At 37.4% G+C, this 18,257-nt stretch overlaps 1 protein-coding gene across 1 annotated transcript; it reads right to left on the reverse strand.

Moving 5' to 3' along the window:
• Positions 1 to 2,119: 2,119 nt before the first annotated feature.
• LOC106168992 (thyrotropin-releasing hormone receptor) lies at positions 2,120 to 14,415 on the reverse strand. The gene is made up of 2 exons (XM_013548276.3): positions 12,568 to 14,415; positions 2,120 to 5,806 (listed from the first exon to the last, which is right to left on the reverse strand). The coding sequence occupies exons 1-2, from the start codon at positions 13,429 to 13,431 to the stop codon at positions 5,495 to 5,497; spliced, it is 1,176 nt and encodes a 391-aa protein (XP_013403730.3). The 5' UTR covers positions 13,432 to 14,415; the 3' UTR covers positions 2,120 to 5,494.
• Positions 14,416 to 18,257: the final 3,842 nt, after the last annotated feature.

Raw genomic sequence — 18,257 nt, forward strand, 5'->3', positions numbered from 1 at the left:
GGGAAGAATTAAGAAAATTGGTGATTGTACGAGTACGAGTACGATGTAAACAAAATGAGGCGTTTAAATCTGTTAACTTGCTTGCATTCAGCGAGAGTCCCAGTGGAGTCTAGCACGATAGTTTCATTGTGAGCGCACCCGTAGTCAAATGAAGAGCAGGGCCCGTCTGCTTAAACATTATTTGCGGTCCCATAGCTTTATTTCCCATTTTGGTCCTGAATACCCTTAAAAGGGGGAATATATATCAAACTGATGGAATATTGTCATGCATATTGTATAATTCATCTTTTCAATTTCCACACGAACTTCCGACAGCATTCCTTAGTGAAAGCTTTAAATACGACACTCGGCACTTCGTCAATACACATTAATGTTGCGATATCGTGTGTAGTGACCAGTCTCGTGAGATCTACCCACTGTACTGTACCACTGTCCAACAAATGAGACAGGTACTGCCTCCCCCGTTCTTTAACATGCGACCTTAGAGCAAAAAATCAATTCCACATCAATGATTTAATGTTATTTCAACGTATCCTGGGGATTTTAAGAAAACTCCATGTCACTCTTGTATCACAAAAGTGATCGTGACAGACTGGGTACTGAGTTGATAGCTACTTTTACTTATATATCATCTAGCATAGCATTTCAGATATGTAATTATGGACAGCAATATTGAAAATAATGGAAATAAGCAAATTGATAATCCCATACGTGAGTGGCCTTTAATAAAGCGGTGTAAGTTTGTAAAGAACATGATATGTAAGTAATTGTTATGAAAGACTTCATTGATTTCATCAATAAAAAGGAAAAAGCCTTTGTTTGATGGAACAGCATAAATAGGGGCTAAATAAAAAACTTAAAACCAAACACTGGCACCGGATTGCAATTCACACCCTAGTCGTCAACCATGCCAATGTTCATGACAAAATCTTTCAAAGTTACTAAGTTACGTTGGAAACCAATTACTATCTCACACCAATTGACGAAGGAGCAAAACTGAAGATTAATGCCCGTGGGGTGGCGAATAAATCAAGGGACTTGTGCTCTTAAAGTGTTTATTTCTATTGCACTAATTTAAAGATAAGTATTATACATAAAAACGGGAGAAGAAGTTATTTAGCCAAATGAAGACCACCATAACGTATCGAAACCCCTTAAAGATTTTTTTTTGATTTCTTTAAAAAAAAATTATCTAAACTTGACTGCTTACCAAATGATGTTTATTCCTGCCCGACTGGATGGCATTTGTTAGGACGAATGTTTGCAGCCGGTATATGATCCACGATGGCAGGAAATCATGACAATCTTATTACACTGGTAATGGATCTTTGATGACGTACATGTATTTTGTATAATGCGGATGTATTTAGAATAATGAAGTAATGCACTTATTTTGATATCAGTCATAAAGCGTGACTGCGCAATAGGAATAGTCTTATCAGGAATCCTTTATTGGCGGTGGGGGGGGGGGGGGGTATAAACTGCATATTTACGAGAAAACAAAGCACTTATAAGACCAAACACTACAACGTATAATGTTATAATTCCAATTAAAAGTCTAATGTTGATAGATTAAAAAAATAATAAAAATAATAATAATAAAAAACAATTGAAGAATGTTCAAAATGAAATGCAGGGTCAGTGGAGTGAGTGGGGCCCTGAGGCGGGATCAGCATATAAGATGTTTCCTGTCTGCCAAATTCTCAGAGACGTGTGTTGTGTTAGTTTCCAGGGCGGGTTAGTCAGCCCGGTCAGGTAGGTCACACAATCTGTTTTAACTTTCCATCTTGGCGGGGTTTGGTCATCTGCGAGTTTTAAGGCACTTCTCTTTTTTCAAAATAACTTATTAGCTCGGGAGTGAGTGATATATTAGGGCAGATGTTTTCATCTGCATCTTTCTCTGTAATGTCTTGCCTCTGCTTTGTGGGTAGTCGTTAAAATGGAGAAGCCGTTTTTCGGCAACAGTTTTAAGGTTAGATATCGATACTATCAATATTTTTAGAGTCAGGCACACGTTTTTATTTATTTTGATTAAATGAATAATAAGGACATGTTACCATTTACATTAAACCCAAACAAAAAGTCCTTAAAATTGGTTCCTAAGAACTGCATTTTATTCAGATCTACTCCGAAAGGTTTACAGAACTGACCACTGCACAACTACATTAACCTTACATGTAATAAGTCTCAACGATGAAGCAAGCAATATTTTTTGCCAATAATGAATTCAATAAGGGAGAAATCATGACCGTCACGAGAAATTTATCTAGAGTATTGGCCGATATGCGTGCATGTTAAACTACGGAAATATTAATGTCTTATGAAAGGTCTATTATCTTACAGAAAACAGCAAAATAAAGTCTCAGTGGAAATAGAAAGTACATGCAGATTGATGGATAGCTTGGGAAAAGATCGAAAGTTTGACGGATAAATGTTTTAATCAATTTATTTCGGAGGTTGCAACGACGCTTTGTAAAAAGCATTAGGACACTGCTGATTAGTAGAAAAGAGCAAAATAAGAAAAAAAGTGGTAGGGCTGACTCTTAAATAAATGGGGAATACTTGGCAAAATATTATGCTTATTTTGGGTTTCCGATGAGATGCCCTCTATGAATATGTCCACGGACTTTTGGGGTAAATAGGGCCCCGTAATTCGAAAGCATCGCGTATGGCGAATAACGATTTCACATAGAGGCTACAATGTATTATATGGGGCGAGTATGGGCGAATTATGGAATCGAGACCCTTGCGCTCGGTCGCAATGCGCGATGCTTTCGCGTTACGGAGCCCAGGTTCCACTGCACCTACTAAATAATAAAGTGCATCATGATGTCCTGACAGAAAGGCTGTACATATAAAGACTAAACAAGGAGTAAATCCTGGTCCACCTGTTCTGGAATGAGAATTCACACACACACACACACACACACACACACACACACACAGACACAGACAAACGCACACATCTTGTCCATTTCATTTGACTTTCTCATTACAAAAGTTTATTCTAAACTTGGACAATAATTCTCAGAGCCATAATTGAGCCATACGGATTGACTGTATGGAGTGCAAAATCTTGTACTTCCTTGCACTAGCGCAGGTCCTGAAATGGTTATTGAATATGAATAAGAAAGTGGTTTAAAAATGGAGGCATATTAGATTTTTACTATATTGAATTTGACGTGGACAACCTCATCCTTATCATCGAAAAGAGGGTTTGTTTTCTCTCGGTACGAAATCAATAAGGCGATTGAGTTGCAAATGCCACGGGAGATTCATCACATTCCTGCGAGGTAACGGTACAAAGCACTTACTTTACAAAAATATGGTTAAAACATCTTCTTACAAAAGTTCTTAAATTGAGAGAAGATGAAGATTTTAGGAAGACAACTTAAGCCAAAGGACGAGAGATATAAGTCAGGTTTGAGGTTGTCGAATCTTTTCATCAAGGTTACTTTGAGAAAAGTTTATTAAGTCAAATGTCATATGAGGATGTCTACTTGAATTTTCCAAAAAAAAAAAAAACTAATGGGGTTTCTTATTAAAGTAAATGGGATCGATTTTCGAGTTACTGATTAGATTGGATGACATGAAGCAATTAGACCGCACGAGAACGGTCTATGTGGATACATGATAAGTTAAAGTCCGGCTGTCTCCGAGCTTAAACAGGAATAGTCAGTATGCAACTTAAGATGCAAGATAGAAGATGAAATGCATTTTTACCTCAATGCACTGGATACATAGAAAGGATTGACAAGATCGACATTTAAATAAAGGGAACGCTTTAGTTGAAAACTTTTATCAGAAAAATTAAACCAACTGACGAAATCACAATATCACTGTACATGTATATATATTATAAGACAAGAACGATTGTACAACACATTAATTGGCATTGAATCCTGAAGGGCTGGATTTTTTAATACACTGTAACATCTAAACTATAGTATATAAATGAATGAATGAATAATCTGTCTTAATTGTATCTACAATGGGCTCTTGAGCTATTGTGCATGATTACAGAATAACAACTAGGAATATATATATTCAAACTGTAAGTGTTACAAGAGAGCAAATGATTAGAAAAACTTCCAACACTTGCTTTTCTTTGTTTTCTTACTTTTCCATTCTTCCAATAGAAAATCTTGACTAGATATAAAATAAATCGCTTGTTGCATTTTCTAGTCAGAGTTGCTCTTCTCAAATAAGTTGAGCACTGCTTTTTCCCCGGACAACGGACACAAACGTTTTAAATTTTAATCGACTTTCATGCAGCACATGTTCACGCACTCACACATGACAGGAAACGCACTTGAATACACATCCGTACACAGGCACGTTTGTCTGAGAGTTTGTTTACTTTCTCATCTATTCATAAATGCTTTGCAGATGTACTTGATTACAAACCCAATACTTAGAGGCGGAAGGCTATCAGTCTAGTAGCTCTTTTTTAGTCGGCTCCCATCCATACCTTGTGGCTAGTAATGATAAGTGAATAGAAATCGTCAAAATAAACCGAATGTTGATTTTAACTTTAGGACCACAATTTTGGTCTATTTCAATCCAGAATTTAGGCGCAGAAGTCTACAAGAATAAAGTAGACATCGGTCTTTAACAAGCCATTCGTCACGTTTCGCAAAACCGGACCAATATTATTCTCCAAAAGAATCTCTACTGATTTACGCTTGGTCAAAGTACATTAAAAGAAACTTTAAAGTCTTAAAATAGGACTTTCGACATAAGTTTCTCTGTGAAACCGGTCCCTACGTTACTTAAGAGGCTATCAGTCGAAAGCTAAAACAGGTGCGTGACATACTAGTTGTAAAGGTGAAGCAGCCACGTAGTTTCCAGAGAAATGGAGGAAATTATCAAAAGGTGGTACTTCAGCTAAAGGAAAACAAAATTTTAACTTTAGGACCACAATTTTGGTCTATTTCAATCCAGAATTTAGGCGCAGAAGTCTACAAGAATAAAGTAGACATCGGTCTTTAACAAGCCATTCGTCACGTTTCGCAAAACCGGACCAATATTATTCTCCAAAAGAATCTCTACTGATTTACGCTTGGTCAAAGTACATTAAAAGAAACTTTAAAGTCTTAAAATAGGACTTTCGACATAAGTTTCTCTGTGAAACCGGTCCCTACGTTACTTAAGAGGCTATCAGTCGAAAGCTAAAACAGGTGCGTGACATACTAGTTGTAAAGGTGAAGCAGCCACGTAGTTTCCAGAGAAATGGAGGAAATTATCAAAAGGTGGTACTTCAGCTAAAGGAAAACAAAACTTACTGTTTTCCTCTGACTTTATCATATCTCAGAGTTGAAAAACAAAATGTAACCTGAAAGATTGGGTTAAATGGATTAATTATTTGCAATACAACCGTTAATATGGGTCAAAAGCAACCAATTTCACTTTCACGCAAATTTCCAATTTCGAATTGTCTAGTACATGGTTTCAAATCAACAAAACAATTCCCTTTGACCAGAGATCAGTTGTGTTAAACTGCATTAAGGGTGCACATTTCTGTGTGCTCAGTCATCATGTTAGTATGCTCCACTGCTCTGGATTCCTTGTGGTTGTATCTCCTTTCGCACAACAGCCTTCTGAACGCCGTGCGGAATTTCACCGACATGACGTTGTACAAAATCGGATTGATGGCACTATTCAAGAATATCATCATACGGCAGAAGAGAGCGAACCAGATGTTCAGATACTCCTCGTCAGCAAATGAATTGTAGACCACCAGGGCTCGGTAGGGCAGCCATAGTAAGGCGAAGAGGACCACTACCACGACCAGCATCTTCACAATCTGAATTAAAGATTAACCCAAGAGTACATTTATTTCTTACGTATAACTCTTAATTGCATGCCGAATGATACAAATCAAAGCCTTAAGATAGAAGCAAGCATAAATCTATTATTAAACAATCGTACATTTACCATACAGATGTGAATAAAGGAAGTTTTGCCATTAAAATACAGCGTCGTAAGGGGAGCCTTTTCAAATGCAGTGTGTTCATTGCGTGGTCCAAAAAAATCATTGATAAGTTGTAAATATACACTATTTTGAGGCATTTTTAAGAAGTATCCATTGACTTATATGTCTAGCTGGCCTCAGTTAACTAAAAGGATTTCTGCAATATGGGAAGACTGCCCTTCGTGGTGTGAACATCGCACACACAACATCCCCCGTGTATTTTCTCTTCTGTGTAATTTTCCTCGCTGCTGGCCGATAGTAGAACGTTTTGTGTGGCTTACACAGAAAGGCTCTCAGCTGTTTCGTGTGCTCATTGCTAGACATTTTAAAATGACACTCACTTATGTCAAGAATATTGTGTAAAGTATTATTAGTAAGATAAGTGCTAGTTTACGGTTACTGTGGTTAAGACCCCAAGAAAAATAACACCAATCAATTTATGGGTGTTTTTATCATGAATGCCAAACGTTCAAATCAATTACAAAATAGGAAATCAAAGATCGACTTTCCTTTTTACTTCACTTACAGTGTCTGTATATACAGTATTCTAATTATCCGCATTTGTTCATGTCGTTGCCTACGCCATCCGACTGAGTACTTCACCCCATCGCTGTCAAATCGTATTTTCGTATTACATGAAATTCACTTATTGACTTTGTTACGTAAAAATACAGGCTCGAAAATCATTTCAGGCAGAGTTCTAAAAGTTAGTGGATTATTTTGCGACGTTCACTCCACAAATGCAAAGCCGTATTCTTGTTTTACTTTAAATTCACGGTACCAGTAGGGGGCTTTATTTGATAAAAAGGCAGGTGCGAGCTAAAAGATCAGCGTGTTAAGGTTATTTTCACGAATATTAATGGATTTTTTATTTATTCTGTTATGTAGGCTATGTATCTCTGCATTGTTCATCCCAGATGAACTACATGTATACTTATGTAATAGATAAATTATATGTTTCTGCAGAAATTTTCGAGAATTCTTAAACTTTCACCACCCAACTTGCCTGAACATCATTTATTCTGTTCTTTTAAATTTCATTGTTTAATGTTAGAACATACCATATTCCAATGCCTCATTATAGGTTATGACCTTAACCTTATTAAACGCGACCTTACACGACCTCGTATTAAAAACGATAAAATCGAATAGCTCAAGAAAATAATATTTAATTGGGAAGTCTTAACATACATTACATTCCTCTTACACCATTTGGACGGTGTAAGTGAGTTTGTCTAAAACGATACAATTACATATCTGTGTCTGTAAAAAAATTGACCACTACACAATTAATGGTAAAGCAGACAAATGAAATATAGAAAGGAATAAATTTATTGAAATTGTGTTTTTATTTTACCGGAACCACGTCGGTAAAGTCCAATCGCTTATACAACGTATCACTATCTCCTGTCAGATAAAGAAGTTGCGGCTCCATCAGATACAGTATCTTCCTTCGCTTATTCCTCGGAGATTGAACTAATGACACGGGTTGCCAAATGCGTGTATATCTATTTTATTTTCATCGAAATTTGCAAACGATGTTATTAGTCTATATTGAGTCTATAATTTAGCAAAAACGTATTTCAAAATGTTTACTTTATACTCGGAATTGGATACCCTACAATTGCGCTTTTCCTATACACAACTGACCTTTTTGAAATAATGGATTATATTAGATTCAGATTCCTTTCCTTTTACTAGAGGTAAAAAGCACTTAAATCAAATAAGAAAATTTCGAGTGCATGATAGGAACATTTAAGTCCTCTTATCTGCAAACAGGCGCTAACGCATGTAGTTAGTAACTGAGGTCGACCAAGCCATTGGTAATACAAGGTGACCGACTTCTTTTTTTAAGTGTTGAGCTGGGTCTTCAAAAAAAAAAAAAAAAAAAAAAAAAAAAAAAAATATATATATATATATATATATATATATATATATATATATATAATTTCCTTATAAGAGTGTTTACCGTATATCAGTAGGACTCTCAGAGAACATCTGAAGCCACTGCATTCGAAAGACCCTACTGTAATTCGTGATAAATACTTTGTCACCCACACATTTATAACCCCCCTCACACACACACACACACACACACACACACACACACACACACACACTAAAACTACTTTCAGACAATCTTCTTTGGCCTTAAATATCGTTTGGACAAATCGGTTTATTAAATTTTTGTTAATAAGATCTTTCCTCTGGGACACCTCTAATCCTAAGGGGAGGCGATGTAAAACAACGCCCCTGTTGCCAGAAGCTATTGACCAGCACTGCGTCCATTCAGCAGAACCCCATAATATTATGAGCACGCAACTGCCAATAAGCAGCTACTGCTTCACAAGTGAAATCACTGATGTATGGCACTGCAATTCGCTCAGTTTTGTCATCAGCGTCCATACTGCGGAAATGGCAATGGGCGTATTTTGTTAATGCTCGGATTGCAGGAGGTCGGTCGATTTGTTGGACAGGGAGCAAAAGCTCGGTTGAACATTCTAGGGCCCCGTTTCACATGATACTTATTTTAATAGGCGACCTTAAATGTATTATTTGCGCATCTGAACATGCCCCGCGGTCACATCGTTATGAATAATTATCTTGCAAACCTAATTATCTTTCCCAATTTTTAAAATGATGATACCCTGTACCTCTTAATAAAACTGCCTGGTGGCATTTTTTGTATGGGAAACACATGATGGACTAAATTTATCATGACTAAGGTTATTTCTAAATTTTAATTTGAAACAGTGCAAAACATATAATCTAGAACGGGGACTGGACAAGCAATGATTCGTGGGTAGGAAAAAATTGCTTGTTGGAAATGGGATATAGCGCCGAAATCACCCTATAAATTACCAACAAAATTAAGGCAGTATTAAGTATGTGTAGGCCAAAAACATTGTCAGCCAAAGTAAAATGAACTGCCATAGCACCGCATGGCCAGTAATGCCAATAGCTAACTACGTATATGCAGGCTTATATATATTGCTCAGAAAATATCTAAGATTGATTTTGTTGGTTGACCATCCGTATTTTTAGTCAAACTTAATTGATTATGCTTACTGCACAAACTATCAGGGTCCCTTACACACATACGCGCAAATGATGATATTTAAATAATAGAATAAAAAAAGAATTATACTAAAGTTGCCCATAACGTTAGAACCTAAAAATCCCCAGTCATTCACAAATAGGGTATGCCAGTCTTAAATATCAGCCACGTTGTTTGTGATAGATGTCCTAGTGTACTCTTTTAAGAGAAATGCTACTTAATTGTTATGTATATCCCAATGTTACTAGGTAAACACATTTTGGTGTATTAGTCGAAAAAGATATTTAGAAAATCCAGGTTGATCTCATTCAATTATGTGCTCTCTACAAGAAAGAATCAGGAGGGAACTTGAAAAGAAAGAAACAACGATTTAAGCGTCTGATTAAGATGGATGTGACAGGCAACACGCCTGTAGTAATGGAATATCTCATATATTGCATTGAGTTAAACACATCCGTCTTAGTTCTTATGTACTCACAAAGAGATCCATTTCAAATACACATGGTATTTCAGAATTGATGTATGTTACACTTTTCAGGGTCTCATGGGATTTCATGAAAAATTTAACTTGGTTGTTTACCTGTGCAAGTGTATTGGATTTATTTCACTATTCTAAGTTGAACTGGTGCTTTTTGAGAAATCCAAAATGGCCGTCATCAGCCAGAGAAACAGTGTCTTTCAAAAATGGCTCTAAATACTGAATTTTATCATGTTTCTCTTAGTAATTCTTTTTAAAATTTCTATTTACTGTCTTCAACTTGTATGCACTTATTTTTGTATTGGAAAGCTTATGGTTATAGACTACTGCTTGGAAAGGAAACGAGAGCAAAACGTCAAATTGAATCTAAATAAACCCAAGGTTTGTGGGTAATGGTACCTCAAAATGACGATCCTTCATAGTAAGGCTGTTTTAATGGGACATCTCGACCGACTTCAAAATTCATTTTGATCTTTAAAAAAATTCGCCATAGACAAGGATTAGTTGATGACCAGCGGAACCGCCCAGAAGAAATGGTTTGGTAAAATTAATAATTTTTCGTCTTGTTGCCCGACTTGTACAGATAATAATATTCAACCACTTATTTAATCTTTGGAAGTGAAAGTAAACTTTGTTTATTTGTCGTAAAATTTGTCAAGAATTATGCCAAAAATGAACAAGATAATGCTTCCATACTGGGTAGGCAGGGATAAACTAGCAGGCATAGGCGGTGTAACTGTTGAAAAAATCACACCATCATCAGTAAGGGCGGTTCTGGGATTCATTAGAATATCAGTATCAGAAATACAGACAGCTTTTCCGATAAAAGCCAACGGTACTAGTGTGTGCATGAAAGTTATTGGCAGCCTCTCCCGCCAGTACTTAGATAACGTAGCACCGACCCACCCCAGTGGCTTTGAAATCAATCTTATGGCATCCAGTCGTATCATTTCTAGAGGAAAATAAGGAAACGCTGCTGGGTCACTCCACAAAAAGTATTTTAATCACGTCAAAGATGCACACATTTTGTGTAATGTGTCACTTTGAATGACCTGTAAATTGCATTTTCGTAGGCGTATTGCAGTGCAATTATGCAACACATTAATATCCCTCCAAGAAGTCGACAACAGCTTACCTAACTACAGCACTTAACGATAAGCATTACCATTATTCCACATACCGTACATTTTCCACCCAACCCATAAATATTCCGCAAATTACTACCATAAAAGTTTTCCACACAAATACACACACACATTTTCATGGGGAGTTGAATAAAATCCTGGATAGCGTTTCTGGTTTTCACGATATAGCGAACCCTGTATATTCCTCCACCATCTTACATTCAATTGTTTTGCAAACACGCTATGAGGATCAACGCCAAAAGTCTCGCCACTTAGCGTAAAATCAAGCGAGATTTCGTTAAATTTGGAGGAAAGTGGAGTCATGAATAATGCAGACTAGCGAGTGCGGAGCAGCAAAAATAAAGGACAGAATTCCACAATTTTAGTGGTCCATTTTTGTACATGTATTTTTTTAAAGCGACATTCCTGTAGCAAAGAGTTTCATATTTATTGCTTAGAAGTTAACCCCACCTCCGGCATGTTTTTAGTCTGTTGCTTTCCCGAAAGTACGCGAATGTTGTTAAATTAATGGCGTCGCAGGTATTTACAGACATTCTATTTATTTTTTAAATATCTATTTATATGAAACCTGAAACGTAGGGGAGACCGGGGCTAGTTGGACCACGAGGTAAGTTGGCCCCCCATCAAGTCTCTTTAATAAAGTTACTTTAAGATGCTAAATTATTTCATTTGGACTCACTGCCTACGCTTTCTTAGCACTCTTGGATACGGTCACTTTACAAAATGATGTGATCAATTCTTTTACCCCATAGTTACTTTGTCATAAATTGATGGGGGGCCAACTTACCCCTGGGTCCAACTAGCCCCGGTCTCCCCTAATATAAAGAATACTTTTAATTACCTAATTGGCATTTTCTAGTCTCTAAGACTAACAAACCAAAGCTACACACGTGATATGGTTTTGTAACGATGCACAAATAGCGTTTGATGTCACGGTGATGTCTGTGCTCGGTGTATCGCCTTTGGCAAGCTAACTTCATCTGATTGTTCGACTCGCAGTTTGTCATAGCTTCCAGTAAGCGCGCAGGTCCTAAGCGCCCTGTTGTTTTTGGCGTAGACCTTATTTCTTTTTAAAAACTTTGTCACACTACTGGTATTAACTTTTTTTCTGGTTCACATTCTCGATAAATATTAATTTTGCATTTTATCAGCGTTTTATATGGATTATTTGACCAATACCCTACATATCAAATACTTTTCCATTAACCAGTGAGTTTGAGTATGATGTGGGTGCACAAGTCTGCTTGCTTTTAATGTGATGCTCAAATCATAATGAAATGAAGATTTTGCATGCGTGCTTGCAAACAAAACCAGAAGAGCAAACAACACTTTTATCTTCTAAAAAGAAAGCAAGTTAAAAAACAGTCATTAGTATTCAAATCTTGTCCAGTTTCATCAACACTGGAAAGCGCTATCCAAAAAAATAGCACTGTCTACAATATATGTCCCCTGAACAGTTACTCTTTGGGTAAAGTAATGTTACGCTAGACACATATCTTGTCTCATATATTGCTAACCAGCGCTCAAAATGGCTGCTATAATGAGGATAATTGTCCAGAGGATAACAATTAATTTTATCCAATGGATAGTGTAATTTATAGGATTGCGCTATCCATTGTTGATGACGCTGGGCCCTGAATGACGAGCAAGCAGAATATACGGGAGACCGGGGCTAGTTGGACCCAGGGCTAAGTTGAACCCCCATCAATTTATGACAAAGTAACTATGGGGTAAAAGAATTGATCACATCATTTTGTAAAGTGACCGTATCCAATACTGCTAAGAAAACGTCGGCAGTGAGTCCAAATGAAATAATTTAGCATCTTAAAGTAACTTTATTAAAGAGACTTGATGGGGGGCCAACTTACCCCGGGGTCCAACTAGCCCCGGTCTCCCCTAAAAAGGTACTAACCTGAATTCTGGATCTTGTCATGTCCTGTTTGAAGGACGTCCTGTCTTTATTCACCCTTTCTTTCATTGTATTGCGCTTAATGCTATCGGCTGCAAGTCCACGATTTGTACTGAGAAACAAAATTCTCCCTATTAAACAATACAGAACTGCTGTCACGGCCAACGGTATGATATAAAATAAAACAAGGTCCACGAAGTAGTAGGCAGCATACCGACCTCTGTCAAGTTTGAAGGTACACACTTGAAGCACTGAACTGTCCCCTGTAGGGACCTGTATTTCGGTTAATCCAAACCACGGAGAGTTATAGAAGATACTAAATATCCATAGGCCAATTATCAGTTTCTTTGCTCGGCTTACTGTACACATTGCATGCGCCTTCATCGGGTGACATATGGCTATGTATCTTTCTATGGTGAATGCAGTAATGGACAAGGCAGACGCATTTATTCCCAAATAATTCAAGAAAGTTAACAAAGCACAACAAACCGTGCCGTAAGGAAAGTGATTTGCGGCCCAAAACATTCCAACAGTATGAGGCAATGTCGCCGATATAAGAACCAGACAGTCAGCCAAGGCTAGGCTTACCAAGTAGCAGTTAGTTGTGCTGTGCATTGTCTTTGTACGTGCAACGACGACGATCACCAGTAGGTTGCCCAGGAATCCAACGGTAAAGATTATGACACCCATGATTACCGAAATAATGACATACGGTAAGGGATAGTAGAATGGAAGTGTCACATTTGTCACGCTTTCATTGGAGACACATAAGGAGATATTGTTATTCCAGTCGCTCTCAATACCGTTCAAAAAGCTTCCCTGATCCATGGAGGATTGAGGCGGTAACCCACTCGGTGATTGAGCCATGTTTGATGTTATCCAGCCATTTATATGCTAGAAAGTCGTTCCAGATGGCATACCATAAAGTCACTTAAATTAATTTTGACAAATTCAACAAGATAATACATTCTTTGGATGATTCAGGTGATAAACTTCGTGTGCCATTCACTGCTCAAATATAGTAATGGGGGTTGGAAGATGCTCAGCCACTTTTAAGTTATCTTGTGTCCCTCAAGGGTATCGTGTTTGACAACTACAGCAGCCACATGTATAATTTATGCAATCTCCACGAACACTGTGTGGTTTTGTGCATCAGAAAACTTTCCTTGAAACAGGCATCGAGTTGCTTCCGACGTCACGTAAAAAGTCATCCTCCCACTCTTAGTGAAACGTCATCCAACCAGTAGTTCCCGCCTTTCAACAAGTCGTTTTCTACTGAGGAAATTTGGTCAACACCCCACGTAAAGTCTTTCTCGTCGCTTCGACTACGTAACACGAAAACAATGCGGTTTTGCGTATTGCGCACCGTTTTCTACGTTAATTTCAGTTTTTCAGCTTCCTCTCACTTTGGAACTCTCATTTGACAACGCACTTATATACGCAACTACACTGTGTTCCATGGTGGTGTGGCTGCGAGCATTTCTGATCTTTTGTCAAAACAAATTACATACAATGCTAAAACAAGATGGTAGTATTCGAATACATAACACCCTTTGGCGAGTTATGTGACAGTTCCAGTGTTGTGACAGATTATATCCCGTGTAGCGCCAACCCGTTCAATGAGTGCCAATGAATGTTTGTCGCTTTAAACTTCCCACTGCTGCACACAAGCATCAAAACATAAAGTCGTAATATCCCCGCTACATAGACAGCTGTTCACTAAATAAATTAACGTAAAAGACTTCATATCTTACACGATGTAAGACTAATACGGTAATGAATTATTCACAGGAAAAGCAGATGTATTCTCTTACTAAGGATGTCAAAAGTGTGAGCAGCATATGTAGCTCATCACTGTGTGAATTTATAATCTAGAGAGCGCGGTAAATCAAAGATTCAACGCGGGCACTGTGACCTTGTCCTTGTAATAATCATATTGTTGAGATAACACCCTAGAAAAGAGTTTCGATGCTATCGATTCGTTTTTTTTTCTATTCCTCATGTTCAGAATATACAGATATCTAACTTCTTACAATCAACAGGCATGATAACCTTAACGAATCTTTATTACATTTGAGGTGATTTTTTCAATGATTTTGATAAAATGATGAGAGGAAAACAGAAAAGAAAATGAGAGAGGAAAAAAGGTACCCTTTTAAGTGTTGCTTGTGTAGCCTGATTTACAGCGCGTCTGTTAAAACATATGCCAAAAAGCAAATGTACAGCTTTGATTGGTATGCAGACCGTGCTTACCGTGTACCATAAGGTTTATATGACGACGCCAATTGTATATAATCAAAGCTCCAGAAGAATATTTGGTTGCGATAGAATTTCGTTTATGGTGAAATTGATGTGAAGTAGTGCATTAATTTTGCAAAAATGCTGGTTTACAGTAACGTGGTGAAAATTGCATTAACGCAGTTTCTAGGATGGAAAATGGTGCGGGTATTCTGATAGGGCAAAAATCGTACATACAAATTTCATTAAACAAACCACTTTAATATAACTTTTGCGTTAAAACGAACTGCTTTCAATATTAATGATTTCCCTTTTAACAGTTTAGCTGTTAAAAGCGTGGCGCAAAAGGCCATTTTAGAATATGAATTATTCCGACAAGTCACGAATCTATGTAATGCAACGCCACAAAAGAGCACTAGTGTCACGTTAAAATTAACATTTCAACTCTGACAGAATTTCATAACAGTACTTCTATTTTATCCTTTTTTTTCGTTATCAGGATGAGCATGTAAGTAGAAAAAAAGCCACAGCAACTTGAACTGCTAGGTAACGCTAGCATGCATTTATAACGCTTCCCGTGGCAAAACAGTGCATGGCCTCAAATTCATGTATTTAGACATCAAATGATCGTTGAGCACTTTGATGTGTATGCTCGGTAATTGCCTGTGAATACTTAAAAGGTGCAATATAAACCAAATCCGAAGCGGGGCCGTGCAATTGATGCCACAGTGCACGTATACGTGTAGGTCATTAGGAATAATGTAGCGCCACCTTTTGCCGATAAAGAGTATAGGTACATAACGTGCCTCAACAAGTATCAGTAGAGACATACACAAGTATGAAATTTCTGAATTATTTTTCTCTCGGATTGTTTAGTAAACATCGTTTTTCTAAATCTCAGTGTTGCTGCCTTTGATTATTGCGACGGATAAGTTACAGCTAAAAAATCCAATAAGCATAAAGAATTCCTCGAAAAAGATTTGTTCGAAAGTATAAAGATAATCGCAAAAAGATAACACTTTAAGTTTTCTCAGGTCAATGATGCTGGTAGGGCAGTTCAAGCAATCAGGCAGTGAGGTTAGTGAGTGCCAACGGCGCCACTTCCGTCAATCAAGTTTGTCATCTACGCACTTAATCGATGCTGACAGCAAAGCTATAGAGAAAAATTACTGCGTTATTAGCTCTAATTAGCGACGCTCATTAACGGTTTGGAATCCCATGGGAATAAATTGAACAAAAAGATAAGCGTAAGGCTGTAAATGGGAGAAGTATACCACTTATGTGAAAATGATGATTATATTATACCATATAACCTATTGCTTTGTTGCTTTTATAGATCAACAAAGCATCTGGTCTAATTGACTTATCTTTAAATCATTTACAACGTGACATTTTTTTTCGATTTATGATAAGCGGTCTCCACAATTTATCTAAGAAGCTTCCATTTCAAGTCGGTCAATACGGCTAGGAAAAAGGACTGTAGTTTTACGTGTTCCGCAGTTTTGGACTCCACCATTTTATTCCGTACATTCTTAGAATTTACATGCATAAATGGGTGAATGTGAAGAAGGGCGGACAAAGCAATGACGACACTACACTTATGCTAGGACAGGACATAAAATTTGGGTCCTAGACTTCAGTTATCCCATTGACAAGATGGAGTTGGGGTCAACAGTGTTTATACTGCCGATTTGTAAAAACGATGTTTGGTGTTTTTGTTTGAAGACGCAACTCCAAAGGACCGTTCCCATAACCATATCGCACTTGGCGGGGATTCTCGCTAACTGCATTCAGTGTAAGCGGCTGAACTGTCTGGCGCGTCTACACAGGCTGCTAGGAGGTAATTAACCATAGTCAATCTCCCCCCCCCCCCCCCCACCACCACCCAGTTACTCAAAGGGCATGTCAGATAATAAAGTTGCTTATATTGAAAGCACTTTAAATAGTGAGAAGCCCCGCAGAGTAAGATCGATTCAGCTAAAACGATGGGTTTATGGGAACGCAGTCTAAGACTTGACTGGCTCATAACATTTAAAAGTATAGGCGGCGTTACCATTAAAGCTATGGTTTAGCAATATACAGTATCTTAGATCAAGAGCTACGCACATGGCAAGGAAACCATGGGAGACCGATGTGAAAATATGATATTAAGTAATTATCACGCTCATGATTTTATTATTTCATTGAGCATGATAAACGTAAAATCAGAGTAGGGTTTGCAAAAAAAAAATCAAGTTAAAAGTGTACTTTTAGGCCTTTTAAAATATCAAATGTGACAGCGTCTATTATAAAGTAAAATGAACATTGGAACTTGTGCTGTTGGTACATTCTTTATTTGTTAAAGCAAAAAAGAAAAAAACTTTCATATCGTTATCATATCAATAAATGAAGGTTTTGTGTTATTAAATTTCATATGTTAGTGAGACTGGGTTCTCATCCCTAGATTGATCTAACAGGATCGGTCCATCTCCACGGGGTCCTTAACTAAATTGCTTTCGGCCCAAGCGGCTTAGACGTCTAAAGCTACTAAACGCTAGTTAATTATCCCTTATCAGCCTCAACAGGCGTGACAGACATCTAAGCCGCCCAAGTTAATTGCAATTAAGCGAGAATCCCCTCGGAGATAGTTCGATCCAAACTTAGTACGATAGTCTCTGGGAATGGTCTCAAAGTAACTCTGACTTTTCTCGTGTGTGTGTGTGTGTGTGTGTGTGTGTGTGTGTGTGGCATTGCACGGGCTATATTGGTGTAATAAATTGAAATTTGCACAAGTGCTATCTGTTTACTTAGCTCCTGAAGGTAGCTTATGGTTTCGAAAACAGGTTATTGATCTAATCCCAGAAGTACGATCACTTGAACTAAAATTGGAGCTTTCATTACCTTATAATGAAGATCGACCTTGTATAAATAAAATTGTAAAATACGCCTCAAGTAAAATAATGAAGGAAGATTAAAGCTATTAGCTCCATATTAATTGAACTGCGTGGACAATTAGCTTTCAAACTTTTGGAGCACGTTTACTTTCAGGCTGATTACATCGACATGTTTTGGCAATGATTGGTTCTTTTTTCATTCAGCTTTAAATTCACATTTGTCTTAACGGACTAAAAATTCATTCGTAGACGTACTCCCTCGGGATTAAAATGATTACAAATGTGAAAACCTGTCTAAGTAAGGACACTTTGAAATATGGTTAAAATTCGAAAATCTATAAAATGCAAGAATCGACGAATCTCTTGAATTTGCCCACTTCTTCAACATTGTTTGTGAGACAGTTGGTTTGCGAACCCGGAAGCGCAAGAGGAGGGTTGTGCACAGGGCCAGTGTGACATAAATGTTTATCCACTCTTTAAAAAATAGTTATGTTTTTCCACATTACCTTCTTTAATTTTGAAGGTGTCATTATATTTAATCGATTCATTATTCATGCATCAGTATACGTTATCATTTTGTTT

This window comes from Lingula anatina, chromosome 1, assembly GCF_051362555.1.
Source record: "Lingula anatina isolate TDL-2025a chromosome 1, LinAna3.0, whole genome shotgun sequence".
Lineage (NCBI taxonomy): Eukaryota > Metazoa > Brachiopoda > Lingulata > Lingulida > Lingulidae > Lingula > Lingula anatina.